Source organism: Rhinolophus sinicus, linkage group LG06 (assembly GCF_036562045.2).
Source record: "Rhinolophus sinicus isolate RSC01 linkage group LG06, ASM3656204v1, whole genome shotgun sequence".
NCBI lineage: Eukaryota > Metazoa > Chordata > Mammalia > Chiroptera > Rhinolophidae > Rhinolophus > Rhinolophus sinicus.
In genome coordinates this window covers 117,847,544-117,864,544 of record NC_133756.1, presented here as the reverse complement: position 1 = coordinate 117,864,544, position 17,001 = coordinate 117,847,544, and the positions used below count along the sequence as shown (strand labels likewise).

At 35.2% G+C, this 17,001-nt stretch overlaps 1 protein-coding gene across 1 annotated transcript in view; it reads left to right on the top strand.

Annotated features, from left to right (window-relative positions):
• UVRAG (UV radiation resistance associated) overlaps nucleotides 1-17,001 on the top strand; it is a 275,347-nt gene that overhangs the window by 150,762 nt on the left and 107,584 nt on the right. Inside the window, exons 9-12 of the mRNA XM_019726447.2 lie at nucleotides 3,578-3,662; nucleotides 5,833-5,920; nucleotides 8,950-9,010; nucleotides 16,534-16,699. Coding sequence (XP_019582006.2) covers nucleotides 3,578-3,662; nucleotides 5,833-5,920; nucleotides 8,950-9,010; nucleotides 16,534-16,699 — 400 coding nt within the window. The remainder of the gene's footprint in view (nucleotides 1-3,577; nucleotides 3,663-5,832; nucleotides 5,921-8,949; nucleotides 9,011-16,533; nucleotides 16,700-17,001) is intronic.

Genomic DNA, 17,001 nt, shown 5'->3' with positions numbered 1-17,001 from the left:
ACAAAAGAATCAGAATAATGCAAAGTATGGTCTCTCACCAAAACGGATAAAAACTAGAAGTCACTAACAGAAAGATGTGTGGAAAATTCCAAATATTTGGAAATTGTACAACATATACACACATACATACATATAAACAATGGGTCAAAGAAGAAATAACAAGGAAAATTGTAAAATATTTTTTAACTGAATGAAAATATAATATCAACATTTGAAGAAATGCAAGTTTAGAGGGAAATTTATAGTATTTGATGCATGCTTATATTAGAAAAGAAGAAAGGTCTTCAATCAATAATTTAACCTTGTACCTTAACAACTAGAAAGGAAGAGCAAACTAAACCCAAAAGAAGCAGAAGGAAGGAAATAATTGCAGGCAAAAATCAGTGAAATTGCAAACAAAAAAAAGAGTAGAGAAATCAAAAGTTGTTCTTTGAAAAGCAAAATAGAATTGATAAGCCTCTAGCCAGACTGACCATATAAAAAGAGAGAAAGTACAAATTACCAACATCAGGAATGAGAGAGGGGACATCATTACAGATCCTACAAAAATTAAAATGACAATTAAATAATATTTTGAATAACACAATGGTAGCATGTCACAAGGTCACAAGGACCCTGAAGCAAGGCTGAAGATAATCCCACTGGCCAAATCTGGGACGACTTGACCACCAGAATATTCATATACAGTAATGAATTATAAATCATTGAAAAATAAAACAATCCATGATTCTGTATTGATAATAGATAGCTAATGGAGAAGGGAGGGCTCTTGCTTAGAGAAGAATGCTGAGTGCTAACTAATAAATATGGAGCTGGAATGTTGTTATTTTGCAACCATCATATAAAGATTGGTTCAAGCAGAAGACACCCATCAGTGTTAAATCTGGGTAGAAATTTAGATGAGAAGCAGGACATATGCATGGTCTTAAAGATGGACATCATTACTTCTGTATGTGTTACCCTTAGAAGGACACCACACCAGTTATGTAGTATTTAGACTGGTAATACATACCGTGAACAACATCTAAAGAGACTGAGCACGTCATATCCTCAGCAGTATTACTCCTGATGATGTGACTTTTTGAATTTAGGTTGAGTTTTCTGAAGTATTTTCAGATACTTAGTTTCTCTCTATCTGAGCCTAACTAAACCAAACTCAGTTTGTTCCGAAGCACACCCTGTAACCAATGAGATGTATTACCTTTTGCCAGAAAAATGAACCTGATATGTTTTGGAGAAATGGTGCCATGTGCATTATAAAGCCATAGTTTTGTTAAAGTCTAGAAAACCATAGCCTCTCAGGTGACCTCTTTTTGGGTTTGGATCTATTTTACTTTTTATTTTGAAATCATCTTGAAGTTTTAGAAAATTTACAACAATAAGAATACAGAGATCACCTATATTCTTCACCCAGATTTACCTGTTGTTAACATTTTACCTTCAATGTTAGCTGGGTAATATATTTTTAAATTTTAATTTTCCTTTCTTCACTTTACAAGGGTTTTTTCTCTTTTGGTCATGTAATATGTTCTAGGGAGTCTTCAAAACTGAGGAGGGTAGGGGCGGCCAGATGGCTTAGTTGGTTAGAGCACAAGCTCTTAACAACAGGGTTGCTGGTTCAGTTCCCACATGGGCCAGTGAGCTGCGCCCTCCACAACTAGATTGAAAACGAGCCACTGCTGAGCTGCTAGAGGGGCCGCGGATGGCTCAGTTGGTTAGAGCACGAGCTCTTAACAACAAGGTTGCCGGTTCAATTCCCACATGGGATGGTGGGCTGCGCCCCCTGCAACTAAGATTGAAAACAGTGACTGGACTTGGAGCTGAGCTGTGCCCTCTGCAACTAGATTGAAGGACAACGACTTGGAGCTGATGGGCCCTGGAAAAACACATTGTACTTCAATATTCCCCAATTAAAAACAAAACAAAAGGAAACAAAACAGCTGAGGAGGGTACATATATTTGCATTTTGAAGCCCAGATCTGTCTTATTCCTGTTTGGTGTCACCAGGAGTGTTAAAGTTGAGGCAGCCTTATTTATCTGGGATGAAGAGTAACATTGCAAATTTGTGTAGTGATGGAAGAATTCATGTGCATTTTGGTAAAAGTACATGCTATGAGACGTAGAGGTTGTCAACCTAAATGTCTTCTGAAATCATTAAGGGTGAAGATTTGGGGAGGAATTATATTGAATCTAAGTTCTGTTTTGGTGGCAGAGTTACCAACTTATTAGTCATTTAAGTACAGCTGAGAGAAAAGAGTAGAGAAGAGTTTGAAATATGTTGATAAAATTACTTCGGTTGGGGAATTTAATGTTAAGGTACAAAATGTTTTGATCACTTAACCTACTTCTCATTCCTGACTATCAGAGATGTGTAAAAGAGTTTAGAGCACCATTTTCTATTGGACCACAGTTCATGAAACAACTCCTTTGTAAGATCCTGAACTCAGTGTGTCAGGATCTAAGACTCTTTCTCTGTGTTTCAGTATCTGGAATTATCAGGCCTGGATTGTCAAGAATGTTAGATACTCCCATTTTCTTACAATAGGAAGATATAAAAGGATTTTATGATCACATAAATGGAAATGGAGGTTTCAAAAGTTGGTATAAATATTAAAAAATCAGGCATATAAGCACAAATATTAGTCACTGCAGTGCTAAAGTAAACACTTAAAGGAAATTACATGTCCTGTAATGGGATTGAGGTGTGGGGTATCAGTTAGAATGTAGAGTTGAATTTTCATATAATTCACATCCATGGAGTTGGATTTTACATAGCCATTAAACATTATAACTTAGACTGTCAACATGTAAAAATGCTTGTGACATAATATGGAAAAATCAGAATATACATTTCCTACACACTGTGATTGTAACTAAAACTATACTTATGAATAAGATGAAAGTTCATAAAAAACTACTTATGTTTATGAACTATATTATAGTAGTCAAAATGCAGGTAATTTTTCCTTCTCTACTTCTTATACTTTTAGTAATGTTGTTACATAGCATCTGTGGTTGAAAAGAAATTAACCACTTTTAAAAAGCAATACGCTTTATTTTTTAGAGCAGTTTTAGGCTCATAACAAAATTGAGCGGAAGGTACAGAGAATTCCCATGTATCCCCCCATCCTCATATGTGCACAGCCTCCCCATTACCAACACCCCCCATCTGAGGGGTACAGTTGTTAAAACTGATGAACCTTTAGTGAATCATCATTAATACCCAGCGCCCATAGCAACTTTTTAAAAAAATGAAGTCTGAATTTTGAAATCTTTTCAGGGTTTCTTTATCTGCAATCCAGAAATCTATAGGCAGAGAATCTTAGACTCTATTCTTTGACTCCTGCTAGAGGCTGGACTTTGGTAAAAACTGAACCAATAGGGAAATTTATTCTAGTTACCCCCCCCCCCCTCACCCCCGGCCCCCGGAAGACCTGTATACCCAACTCACTTTGCCTTTTAACTCCTGTTATTTCCCTCTCACAGTCAGGGGACTGGGCTCTGCCTGTTTGGTTGTGATTGAGCAGTTTTATCTACCCTGTTACATCTGGAATTGTCTCCTTCCATCTCTCTCTAGGAAGTGCATTTTCAACTGAGCACCTCAAGCTTCAACTCCAGAAGGAATCCCTAAGTGAATTGAGGAAGGAGTGTACTGCAAAAAGGTAAATGCAACCCTGAGAATAATTTTTGTGTCAAGTTTCCTTTGAGGATAGGATTTGGAAACATAGGGTTCTTTAAAAACTGCTGTTATTAATTTATACTCTACACACCTCAGTGCCACATTCATTTATTCAACAAATATTAAGCACCTACTATGTGTCATATACTGTGCTAGAGGCAGTTACTAGAGCTCCTAGTATATAGTCATAATCAGAAACGTGAAATGTGAACACTGTTCTGGTTTTGAAGACCGCAGTACCATGATTTCATGTTTGAATCTTCTCTTTTTCCTGTCTTTTACATGTAGTGTAGCTTATAGTTTTTTTCTTCAGTAATTTCTTTAGATTTATTCCTGTTTAGTGTTAGCTCATTTGGATTACCTCAACAGCTCCTAGATTATCCTCTAACATCAGACTCTCCATCTTTCCAATTCATCCTACATGTTGCTATCACACCCCTCCTTAAAACACTATTTTTACAATATTTTTCTCTTCTTAAGAGCCCATGGTGATTGTTTTTGCTTAACTTTCAAATACCGTATTTTGCTATAATGCGCTCCAGGGTATAATGCGCACCCACGTTTTTGGCCCAAACTTTCAGGGGAAAAAAATCTTTCGTTTTAATTTTTTAATTCAAATTTTTATTTGTGTACATTTAAGTACTTGTTTTTTTATTATAAAGGAATTTTAGCATTTATTTTTTTAACATATTATGGTACAAGAAATTTTATGTAACACATAATTACAAAACACAAGAACAGATACAAGGTATAAGAAATTTTATGTACCTGTAGCAAATTTACGATATTTACGCATCATAGAAGGCCAAGAACTCTTCATCATTGCAAGTTCTTCCTAAGTTCAACTAAACCAATGATCATATTCCAGGGTATTATTTTGCATACAGATATCGTTATTGATTTCTAAAGTTACACTTTTAACTCATAAGCATAAATAAAAGAGTTAAAAACATTTATATAGATAACGGAAGAAGCACTACCCATGTACAAGGCACATCCTTATTTTTCCCTCACAAATATGTGCAAAAAAGTACACATTTTACACACAATATGGTAACCTTCAGTAAATTGGTTCTATACAACTGTAGCTAATTTCAGTCACTCCACAACTTTTATTTAACAAATGTTTTTGTCTTTATGTTTTTCCAGCACATGCTTAATTTGTTGCCTCTTCTGTTGTTTTGCTCATCTTTATCCATTTTTTTTTTTTTTTCTGGAAAGTCATCTCGTCCTGCATTTTTCTTCAAAACACATAGCAATAGAGGATTCAAGTATGTTGGAACTGGAAAGAACCTTGGATTTCATCTAGTCAAATCTTCTCAATTTGCAGATAGGGAAACAAGGCTCTGGGAAGTTACTCTTTGTCCAGCTTACTGGGAAAGCAGAACTAAATCCCTTTAAGTCTTCAGAGCTGCTTATATTATGCTACTACTTTTACACTCTCCTTTGATCTATAACTTCTTCTAAATTCCTTTTTGTCTAGCATTGTTAACATAGTTGAGCAGGTAATTTGTTCTATGTCTATTTTATCTGTTGGTTATGTTTCTTTAGTAGTTCAAGGTAAGAACGGCATCATCTCATGCCACAGCTTCTTGCTTGTTTGTTCTTTTTCTTACATTATTTTTCTAACATGGCAGCAGGTTATTTTTTGAGGTAGTTATAATGTGTAGTTGTGAGTAAAACATAAAATACTTCTTTGAGGAAGTATCATATGGATATTTCCTGAAATCAAACTGGCCTCATGTTAAATGAGATGTTGGTTTGCTTACTAGTCCTCTTTAAATCTTGTTTCCTTGTTTGTAAAATGCAACCTAATAGCATTGTTGTAATAATTAAATAAAGCCATTTGTAAAGCTCCTGGCATATAATAATAGTAGGTCAATGATGATTTGTACCCTTTACATCTCTTAGCATGATGCTGGACACACACAACAGGCCTCAGTATGTATATAGTGAGCTTGATTGATAGTATTTAGAGCTAGATCAGGACTTACATTAGCTATTATTCTTACCTCTACTTCTAAGTTTCTGTGGCCTACTGCAGATAGTGTATGTAAACTTTTTCTGCATCAGGTATGTAGAAGTAAATGTTAGAAAACATGTAAGCGTATTTTTTTTTTTAAACAAATGTACTTTTTTCCTTCCCTCATTAGAGAACTCTTCCTGAAGACTAATGCTCAGTTGACAATTCGTTGCAGGCAATTACTATCTGAGCTTTCCTACATTTATCCTATTGATTTGGTAAGTTTCAAATTTTCTGAAAAAATATTTGTATTTTTTCTTTTAAGATGATTTCTGTTTGAAATTTCTTCTGAAAGAAAGATCTTATTACTCTGCTCTTAAATGTATACTCTGTCATGATTCATTCAGGAGCTAATATTTATTTTTAATGCATATATCTTTTTTCTTCTCTCTGCTTTTTTCATTTTTTTCAATCGTAGTTGACATACAATATTATATTAGTTTCAAGTGTACAACATAGTTCATTAAACATTTATATAACTTACGATGTGATCACCTTGATAAATCTAGTACCCATCTGACACCATACATAGTTATTACAATATTATAGACTATATTCCTTATGCTATACTTTATATCCCATGACTATTTTGTAACTACCAATGTGTACTTCTTAATCCCTTCCTCCTTTTCACCCAACCCCCCTAACCCCCTCCCAGCTGGCAACCATCAAAATGTTCTCAGTATCTATGAGTTTTGTTTTGTTTTGTTTGATATTTTGTTCTTTAGATTCCACATATAAGTGAAATCACATGTCATTCGTCTTTATCTGACTTAACTTCACTCAGCAAAATACCCTCTAGGTCTATCAATGTTGTTGCAGACGGCAAGATTTCATTCTTTTTTATGCCAGAGTAATATTCCATTATATATATGTACCACCTCTTCTTTATCCATTTAGCTATTGATGGACCCACAGGTTGCCTCCATATCTTGGCTATTGTAAATAATGTTGCAATGAACATATAGGTGCACATGTCCCTTTGAAGTGGTATTTTGGGTTTCTTTGGATAAATACCCAGAAGTGGGACTACTGGGTCCTTCTTTGTCTCTTGTTATAGCCTTTGTTTTAAAGCCTATTTTGTCTAGTATAAGTATTGCTACCTCAGATTTTTTCCATTTCCATTTTCCTGAAATATCTTTTTCTAACACTTTACTTTTAGTCTGTGTCTTTCGATCTGAAGTGAGTCTCTTGTAGGCAGAATATATAAGGATCTTGTTTCTTTTATCCATTCAGCCACACTATCTTGTTAATAGATATATAGTTATTACCATTTTATTATTCATATTTTTAATCTTCTTAAAGAAGTCCCTCTAACATTTCTTGTAATACTGGTTTGGTGGTGATAAACTCCTTTAGCTTTTTCTTGTCTAGGAAGCTCTTTATCTGTCCTTCAATTCTAATGAAAGCTTTGCTGGGTAGAGTAATCTTGGTCGTATGTCCTTGCTTTTCATCACTTTGAATATTTCTTGCCAATCCCTTCTGACCTGCAAAGTATCTGTTGAGAAATCAGTTGACAGCTTTATGGGAGCTCCCTTGTAAATATCTGCTTTTCTCTCGCTACTTTTTAAATTTTTTTATTTATTTTTTATTTTTATTTTTATTTTTTATTTTATTGGGGAAGGGGAACAGGACTTTATTGGGGAACAGTGTGTATTTCCAGGTCTTTTTTTTCCAAGTCAAGTTGTTGTCCTTTCAATATTAGTTGTGGAGGGTGCCGTTCAGCTTCAAGTTGTTGTCCTTTCAGTCTTAGTTGTGGAGGGCGCAGCTCAGCTCCAGGTCCAGTTGCCAGTTGCTAGTTGCAGGGGGCGCAGCCCACCATCCCTTGCGGGAGTGAAACCGGCAAGAGGACACGCTCCAACCAACTGAGCCATCCTGAAGCTCAGCCGCAGCTCAGCTGAAGGTGCCGTGTTCAATATTAATTGCAGGGGGCGCTGCCCAGCATCCCTTGTGGGACTCGACAAATTGAACTGGCAACCTTGTGGTTGAGAGCCCACTGGCCCATGTGGGAATCGAACCGGCAGCTCTCGGAGTTAGGAGCATGGAGCTCTAACTGCCTGAGCCACCGGGCCGGCCCTCTTGCTACTTTTAAGATTCTCTTTTTGTCTTTAACCTTTGGCATTTTAATTATGTGTCTTGGTGTGGGCTTCTTTGGGTTCCTCTTATTTGGGACTGTGCTGCATGGGCTTGTGTGTCTATTTCCTTCACCAGGTTAGGGAATTTTTCCATCATTTTTTCAAATAGGTTTTCAATTCTTTGTTCTCTCTCTTCTCCTTCTGGTACTCCTATAATGCAAATGTTGGTACACTTGATGTTGTCCCAGAGGCCCCTTAGACTGTTCTCATTATTTTTGCTTTCGTTTTTCTTTTTGCTGTTCTGATTGGGTGTTTTCTGCTATCTTAACTTCTAAATCACGGATTCAGTCCTCTGCTTCATCTAATCTACTGTTGATTCCCTCTAATGTATTCTTTATTTCAATTATTCTTCATTTCTGACTGGTTCTTTTTAATGTTTTCTATCTCCATTTTTATGTTTTCTAACTCTTTTCTGACATTCTCCCTGAGTTCATTGAGCAACTAGTGTCTCGAACTCTGTGTTTGGTAGATTGCTTGTCTCCATTTTGTTTAGTATTTTTTCTGGAGCTAATTTATATTTATTAGTATTACTTAAGATGTTTCTAGGGCGACTGTCAGGATGCTAAGTTTTAAAATCTAGTTTCTTAGAATAAATTTTAAAAAGTAAAACTTTAATGAGCCTGATTAGATTCTTATTTAGAGAACCAAATCTGCTAAATTTGATAGGTTTGTTTGTTGTTGTTTTTTTTTATGAAAAGACATTTAAGAGAATAATTTTCTGAGAGGAAAGCTAATAGGATGTTAGGTTGCTCACAGAATCTTGTTAATTCTATTAAAATGTTTTCATTTATAGCTATGAATTTGTCAAAGGATATTTTTATAATAAAAATTTTACATGACTTTTTGCTTAGACATGATGTTTTACATGTTCATATTATAGAAAATGTCAAGTATGTAAAAATGTAGAGATAGTAGTATAATGAATCATCATGGACTCATCATCCAGCTTCAAAAATTATGATAATAGTTTGAATCTAGGGCAGTATTGTCTTTGAGTTAACTTTATGGTCTTTGAATTAACGTTGACCTGCTGAAGTCTTTGAGATTTGACTTAGAGTTTCTTTGCTTTATACATAGCAAGAGTTAATTTCATTCTTTGGTTATATTCACAGAATGAGCATAAGGATTACTTTGTATGTGGTGTCAAGTTGCCCAATTCTGAGGACTTCCAAGGTATTTCATTTCTTTTTTACTTCTAAAGATTTGCTATACATAATATATGGGTAAGTTGCAGGGAAAAAGAGATATCTTGAAATTTTGGTTGTTGAACACTTTCTCCAGGTTTTTCAGGCCTTCTGTCCTTTCTCAAATGTGAGTATATAGAGTCAGGTTCCCTGATGGGAGACTTAGGAGAGTATTTGTTCTAATCATGGAATAAAAATTATTGAGCCGTGTATTTGAAATTTAAAAGAAAATAGTTTTAAAAGGACTCTAAGAAAATGAGATAGTATGGTTCTTAAGAATACTAATAATCTCCCTGTCCTTTTGGTTTGATTTTTGTGAAAAATTTGTGTGTGGTTGAGAGCAGAAGAACAACAAATATTAATCTGTTCTTTTGTTATTTAGGAAATCATATCTGTGCAAGTACTTGAAAATTTGATTTTGTGACAGTCCTACTACCACAGATTAAACTTGTTGTTCTGTCATTTTTATTCTCTTTAAACAACAAATAAATTGTATTGAAGATATTATGGACTATGAGTCATAGTAATTGTTATATTTTAAAATATTTTAATTTTCCTCATCTCTTTACCAGTATGCCAAAGGAAAAAAAAAACTTATTTTATTTGGCAATAAAATATATATTTTTTTATTGTTAACAAAGTGGTTTTTCCCCCCTAATCTAACAATGCTTTGAGGCCTGTTTCATAGCTTCATACCTTATTTTCAAAGTTAGCATATTTTCTATTTGTGAAAAAGTTATTCTAGAAGAGAGTGTTACCAATTTTCATTGGGACTTTCTCCCATTTCCCTGTAAAGGAAATGTTGTTACTTACGGTCCTTTAACATTTAAGACTATTTTAATTTATTACCTCCTTTGGCCTTTAAAACAACCCTTACAATAAGTAGTTGGGACATGATAAAAGAAGAGTGATAAAACAGGAATGGGAAAACCTGTATTCAATTCCTGGTTCCCTTTCTGGAAACCATTTGGAGCAAGCCATTTACTCTTTGAGTTAATTTCCTAATTGGTAGTATGAACATTAATTCATATACTACCTGTTTTACATTGACTATTGGGAAGATTGTATCTTTAAAAGCATGACATTTTCCCTTATCCTCACAAAAACAAACAGGAAACCCATAAAGAAGGTGGTATAATCTCATTTTACAATGTGTAAATGAGCTATTTAGTGACTTGCTTGAGACCACAAAAGTAGGTAATGATGTAGTTGGGATCTGTCTGGTTTTCATTGTCCAGTGTCCTTCCAGTCTCTGTGAAGTCAGACAAATGTGCTTCAGTGTTAATTTTAGGCAAAGTTATGGTGTCTTGAAGCCATGACACATCTTTTTCCTCATTCATTAATTTAACAAAGCTACCAATACCTTGAGCCCTATTCCAGGTTCCTGGGATACAGAATATTCATTCACTGAAAAAAAATACTAATTGACCCCAAGCACTGAGCTGAGTTTTGAGGATATGACGATGGAAAAACCAAGTATGTGCTCTCCTTTCATGGAGCATGTACAGCCTATTGAGGGACACAGCCAATAAACGAGAGAATAAGTATTTAGTATTTAATAAAGGAATATGCTCTCATAGACAATAGGGGAACTAACTTTACCTAAAGCAGTCAGAGAAGAACTCACTGAGGAGAAACATTTAACAGAAAATTTGAAGGCTGAAAGGAACAAACTATGCTACAGCTGGGGAAGAAGCATTCCTAGATGAGAGGCCAGCAAGTACAAAGGTTAGGATGGAGGAATAGGCTTTATATCTCTGAAAAAACTCAGAGTGGGGGGTTGGGGGGGTTATGGGAGAAAAGATCTGTATTTTGGACAATCATGAATGAGCTTAATTTCTTCACCTGTGAACTGAGCTAATATCTATATCTCCAATATATCTCCAATGATAATTGAATGAGATAACATTTGAAAATGCTTTTCATATAGAAGGTGCTCAAATAAATGTAACTGAAAGTAGTTGCAAGGGAGAGGAAGGAAAGAAGCAGGGAAGGAAGAAAGGACAGGAAAGACCAGACCAGACCTGTGTGGCTGGAGCAGACTGAGCAAGAGGAAGAGTTATACAGGATGAGGTATGAGCGACGTCAGCCAAAGCCTGAGGCCTCTGTAAGGAGTTTATATTTTATTCTCAGTGGCATGGGAAACCCCTGAGAAGGAGGAGGATATGAGCTGATTTAGGTTTTTAAAAGTCACTCTGGCCGCTAAATGCAGAATGATTTGAAGGAAAGCAATAAGGGAAACAGGGATATCAGTGTGGTAAACTGTCCCTTTAATCCACTTTGGGATGTTTCTTGATTCTATTTTTGTTTTCTTTGAGTTTCTTTGTTTCCTGGTTTTTCATAGCTTTTATTAGTTATTTACGCCTTGTGTATGCCCAACAAGCTGAATAAATTCTTCCTACACTTTAAAAAAATTAGTTTAGCTTTTTGGTGCACTTGATGAAAAATGAAATGGGAGATAAAATGAAATAAGTGTTTCATTTTACTCTAAGGCCCTCCTCACTCCCCATGCCTCCTAGGAATCAGAAATTTTAAGAAGCACATACGGTAGTATTGGACTTAAATCTTATGTTAGCATTCTGCGCGGCACTTCCATGTACTAAATTTACGGAGTGTCCTGTGTGTCATCTGTGCCAGATGCTGAGAGTGGACAGACATGATTAAGGCATTGATCCTGCCTCAGGGAGATTTCAGTCCAGCTCAGGCCATCCAGCTTGTAATCAAGCTAAATCAAGAAATATTGGATGGATTCATACTCTGTGTCAAGCGCTTAGAAGTTTTTACTGGGTACATGGGACTCAAAGAAGTGAGAGTAATCAGTTCTATCAGGAGGGGATCAGAAAAATCTTTTTAGTGAAGATGATGGCTGAGGTGTCTTAAAAAATAAAATAGTATTCCCCTGTGGAAAGAAGGGTAGGAGGACATTTTAGGTTGGGTGAGTAGAAATATGGTAACACAAAGTATCATGCATGATGCTCTTATTTATTTAATTCTTACAGCTATAAGGATAAATTCCTTCTGTGAGGGAAATACTTTTTTTAAAGACAGGAAAATTGAGGCTTGGAGAGATTAGTTAACTTTTCAGACTCATACCAGCCAGTGGCAGAGCGAAAGTCACCCCGGTCAGCCTGATTTTAAGGTCCATAGTATTCCTGACATGATAGAGTTTTCTTCCTTGTTTTGAATAATAACCTCTTCCAAACTTGTGCCAACTTTTTAGTGTTCTGTAGCAGCGGCATTCTCGGTGAGACTCTAGTGAAGGAACTCCAAACTGGTTATTCTGATATTCATAAAACTTTGCTGGGATAGACTTTACATTGCATGGGTTGATACTGTTTTGGAAACTTCTCCATAGTGGCCAAACATTTATTGTGCTTTTCTGAATGGGTAAGTTTCTAATAGAGTAAGTCGAAGAGACCTGGATACAACGGGAGCAAGTTGTCCGGTGAAGGGGATTCATTTGAGTTCCATTGACAGAGACATTTCTCATTTAAAAAAAAAAAAAAAATGTTTGTGTGTGTTTTTAAGTAATCCATAACACCAGCGCCTTTTGTGGTAATGAGATCCAGATTTCCTTCTGTGTCTGTGTCCCTTTATGCAGGCATGATTTCTTGGAAAGGAGAGTCCATATGTCAAACAGTGTCTCATTGAGAACATGGAATGATTCCATAGATGCTGTGGCAGTGATTAGAGTCTTAAATATTTTGTCCTGTCTGGATCAGTGGGTGCTTGGTTCCTTAACAAATCAGCTGCCTCAGTGATTGGGAAGGCAGGATGGTAAGAGCTTTTAGATCACTTATTGTACTTGGATACGTTTGAATATTACTAGTTTGTCCAACATGTAAGTCAGAGGACATTTATAATATTAATTTATAATATTGTCATGGCCATTGTGTGTTTGTGGAATTTATTATCAAAAAAATTACACAAAAGCTGCAGCCCAGAGTAACAAGCATCATTTAAAAAAACAAATCAGTAATACCGGGGGTGCAAAAACATGTACACAAGTGGACACTTTGGTCAACATTGCTCGAGCAGTGGTCGCTGTAATCAGAAGTGTCTGGCTGCTGATGGTAACCACTTTGAGACCTCTTGTAACTGCAGAAGTCAAACATGACTTGTGTTCATCTTTTGTTATCGGTATACATTGAGTATTACAATTTTAATAGCTTTTTCCTTTCTTAAAATGTGTATACATTTTTTTGGCACCCTCTGTATTTATTATGAGGAAACTGCAGATTTCTGTTTTGTTTTAAGTCCCTTAAAACAATTTTCTAATAAGGATCTTTTTCACATACCTGAGTCTTACAGTTTATTCCTGTTCCTCTCTGAAGCCTTCCACTCCTCCTCCAACTTCTTCTCACTGACAAAACTGTCCTGTGCTGTGACCTTTCTAACCCCTAGAGCAGCATAAGGAACACAAACCTCTGCTCTGCATTAGGTGTTAGGGACGTCATTAATGCTTACTGGAAAAGCACACCCCAGAGACGCAGGTTTTGGCTTTGGCAGGTAAAAAGTCTGTTAGATCTTGGAATGCTGGAAACCTTAAACCTTTTGGTTTTTTAGCTAAAGTGATTGGCAACAGAATGTGACATCTGAGGTTTCGTGGCCAGCAATAGCCATAATTAACCACATGAGCTCACATTTTCCCACTGGAGTTTCAGTGGTCTTGGGGTGATGAAAGTGACTTCCCTACCAGGAGGTGGTTTTCCTTTTGAGGGTATTGAAATACCCTTGGGCCCTGTAATGCCTCACCCGTGGTCCTTTTAAAATGCTTTTTAATATAAAGCTTCAATATTGGAAATCCAACACCACAGTGTTGAACAGTGAGGCTGTGACTGAGCGCTGTGGCCTGGAATGGGAAACAACCGAGGGTTTTTAATAGGTGGGAAGGGGAGTCTTGTGGTGGAAATGATGGTGAGTGTAAATAACTGGAATCAAAACTGAATTCCAATATTAGCTAGTTTCCAGTTTTTGCTATTTCTTTTTGGTTTTTGATTTGCATGTGTAGGCTTCTTAGAAATATTATCATTAAATTTAAGCAAAATTGTTTCGATCATTGAAAAGAGGTGATGGTAAAAGACCAATTTTTGTTCTTTTCATAAATATGTGGGTATAGTCTCAAAATATGCAAATATAATTTTTTAGTATTACCCCTTTCGTAATATGGAAAAAATTTAGATGCTTGAGTGTTTAGCATTGGATAGTTTGTTTAAAAAAAAAAAAAAAATTCAGAGTTTGCATTTGACCTATTTGGAAGACTAATTAAGAGGCTTTCTATTGCTTTCTGGAAGTTTTCAAATCCTTTCCTATCAGATCATTTAGGAAAGGAAAGCTTAGTGTGAAGCACATGTAGTAAAGTCGGAACTTAATGTGCTATTATTCTTCATTACTGTAAGTCCTCTTCTCTCCCTTCAAAAGAAGGCTCTTAAAGACTAAGTCCTTAGGATATTTTAAATTTGATAAGCCCTGATCTTTACAGAACGCAGGAGGCAGAATTCATTGACCTCTGATGGACTCACCATTCAGCTGTGACTCCCACAATAGATATTTTTGGGACCAGGGTGTAAACACAATCCTCCCTCTTATTCCATCACTCATGGTTTTCTCCCTATATAGCTTTGACCAAAGTCAGTTATATCACCTAGTTCTCATTTTTCTCATCTCTAAATTGATATCATCAGACTCAGTGATTTTTGAGGTTTCTTCTAGCTCTAATATTATATGATGATTAAATTATAACATGATGAATTTAAAGTATAATGTAATTTTAGTCTCTAAGGTAGTGTGGTATACAGATTTCAACAGAAGTGTCGTAGTACTCTAGGTACTTGGGTGGGAGTGGGGCAAGAGAACAAGGTCTCTAAAAATAATTAGGATTCTGGTCAGTTAGGGCATGACTCAGTACTGTCAGTTGAAATGAATGCTGTTTGATTATTTTCATCGATTTGATTTAAGAGAACATCAAGCATTAGAATAGAAGCCCATTCTCTGTCCAACACTATGCAAGTCACTGAGGACTCACATGCTTTTTATCTTTTCTTTAGCATTACTAGAAAAGAGTGAAGAAACTAAGGTGATGGATGAGTTTTGTATACTTGGTATGTTCTAGACTTCCAAGTTAAAAAATTGTTATCTATTCGACAGTAAGGTTCTGAGACAGTATGGTAGAATTCCGAAAGGTCGGAGGCATTGGTGTCAGGTCAACCTATATACTAGCTGTATTACTTTGGACAGGTTCCTTAACTTCTTTGAGCCTTAATTTCTTTATCTGTAAAATGAATGAAATAGCATGTAAAAGGTGCCCAGTTTAGCAATTGTTGATGGACGAATGACTATCATAAATAAAGTACTATTGTCAATTCCTGGCAGAAGAAAAGTATATAATAAAAGTTACCTATTTTTATAGTAGCTAAGAATAAATTTAAAAGAAGAATATGAAAAATGTTACTAATAATTGAAGTTAAAGTTACGCTTAGAAATCAAAAAATACTCAAACCAAGCTTATCTCAATTGTTTCAGTCTTTTTCTAGTTAAAGGTATTCCAGATTATGTGCTGAATCTCTTAGCATGTGTGTGGACTTTTTAAAGTATTTTGGGAATACCATATACCAAGCAGTTACTTTTTCCTTCCTGCTGGGGCAAGCTTAAAACTTCACTCTCAGTTTTGAGTACCTGAATGGTTATCACTTGGTAGGTAGTAGCAGAAATGTGGATGGTGATTTAAAAATGTAATTATCTATGATTTCTTAAAATATAATTGCTTATGTTTGACTGTAGGATACATGTATTTTTTTTCAACAGGTGCTTCCACCTCAATTTCATGAATAAGACGTATATTAATAGTGTGGGTTTTGACTTTTTGCTTTTACTGTTTAAAACATTTTCTCCCCCCTTATTGTATCTCAAACTCATAAACTTATTTATGCAACATTATCTTTATGACTATTGAGAACATACTCCATAAGAATGCATTATGCTATTTTGCATCACCTTAAAATTAATAATGCCGTACAGTAGTACAATACAACTATATTATTTGTAAGTTGTTAATGAATAAAATGTGCAATGCTTATATAATGCGTTGTCTAAATCTCTGAAACTAATTTTCACATTGTATAATAGACTCATATATTATTTCTTCCTTTAAAAAGCACTAGGAAAGAAAGCAGTGAACATTTGAGTGCACTAAGAATTCTTTCTTGAGATATATATCAAATGTTAATCTCATCACATCAATTATTGGGAAATAGTTTTAAATATAGTAGACGAAATTTCAAGTTTTGTTAATGTGCTTGGTTTTGTATAAAATTCCAAGTTTATAATATAAGTGTATAATTATGAGTTTAAAATTATTAATATAATTATAAACTATATAATTTAGATAAGATTCATATTTTATTTACAGGTTGTTTCTTAATACAATCTTTTGAAATTGATTTATTATGATTTCATAGCTACATTTGTAAGGTAAACAGTTGTTTTCTTTTCCTCTGCTTTTGAATTTAACAGCAAAAGATGATGGAAGCATTGCTGTTGCCCTTGGTTACACTGCACATTTGGTCTCCATGATTTCCTTTTTCCTGCAAGTGCCCCTCAGATATCCTATAATTCATAAGGGATCTAGATCAACAATCAAAGATAATATCAATGACAAGCTGACAGAAAAGGAGAGAGAGTAAGTATCTTTTTAAAATATTCTTTTAACATGAAGCCAGTATGAAACATGGGCTATGTTAAACACAGAAAATGTAACCTAGATTGCAGCAGTTTTTGTATATCCTTTGTAAAATGATCTATTTCTTTTAAATAAAATGTAGTCGTTCATTTAGGTCATAATGGATCAACTCCTGTACTTGTTAATATTGCTAATGATAGCAAAATTAACTCATTTAAGTTTAATTTGCTTTTGTGAGGACAAGTATAATATCTGCAGTGATTCATGTTTATTGTTAGTCAACAAGTGAAACAGGTAAAATA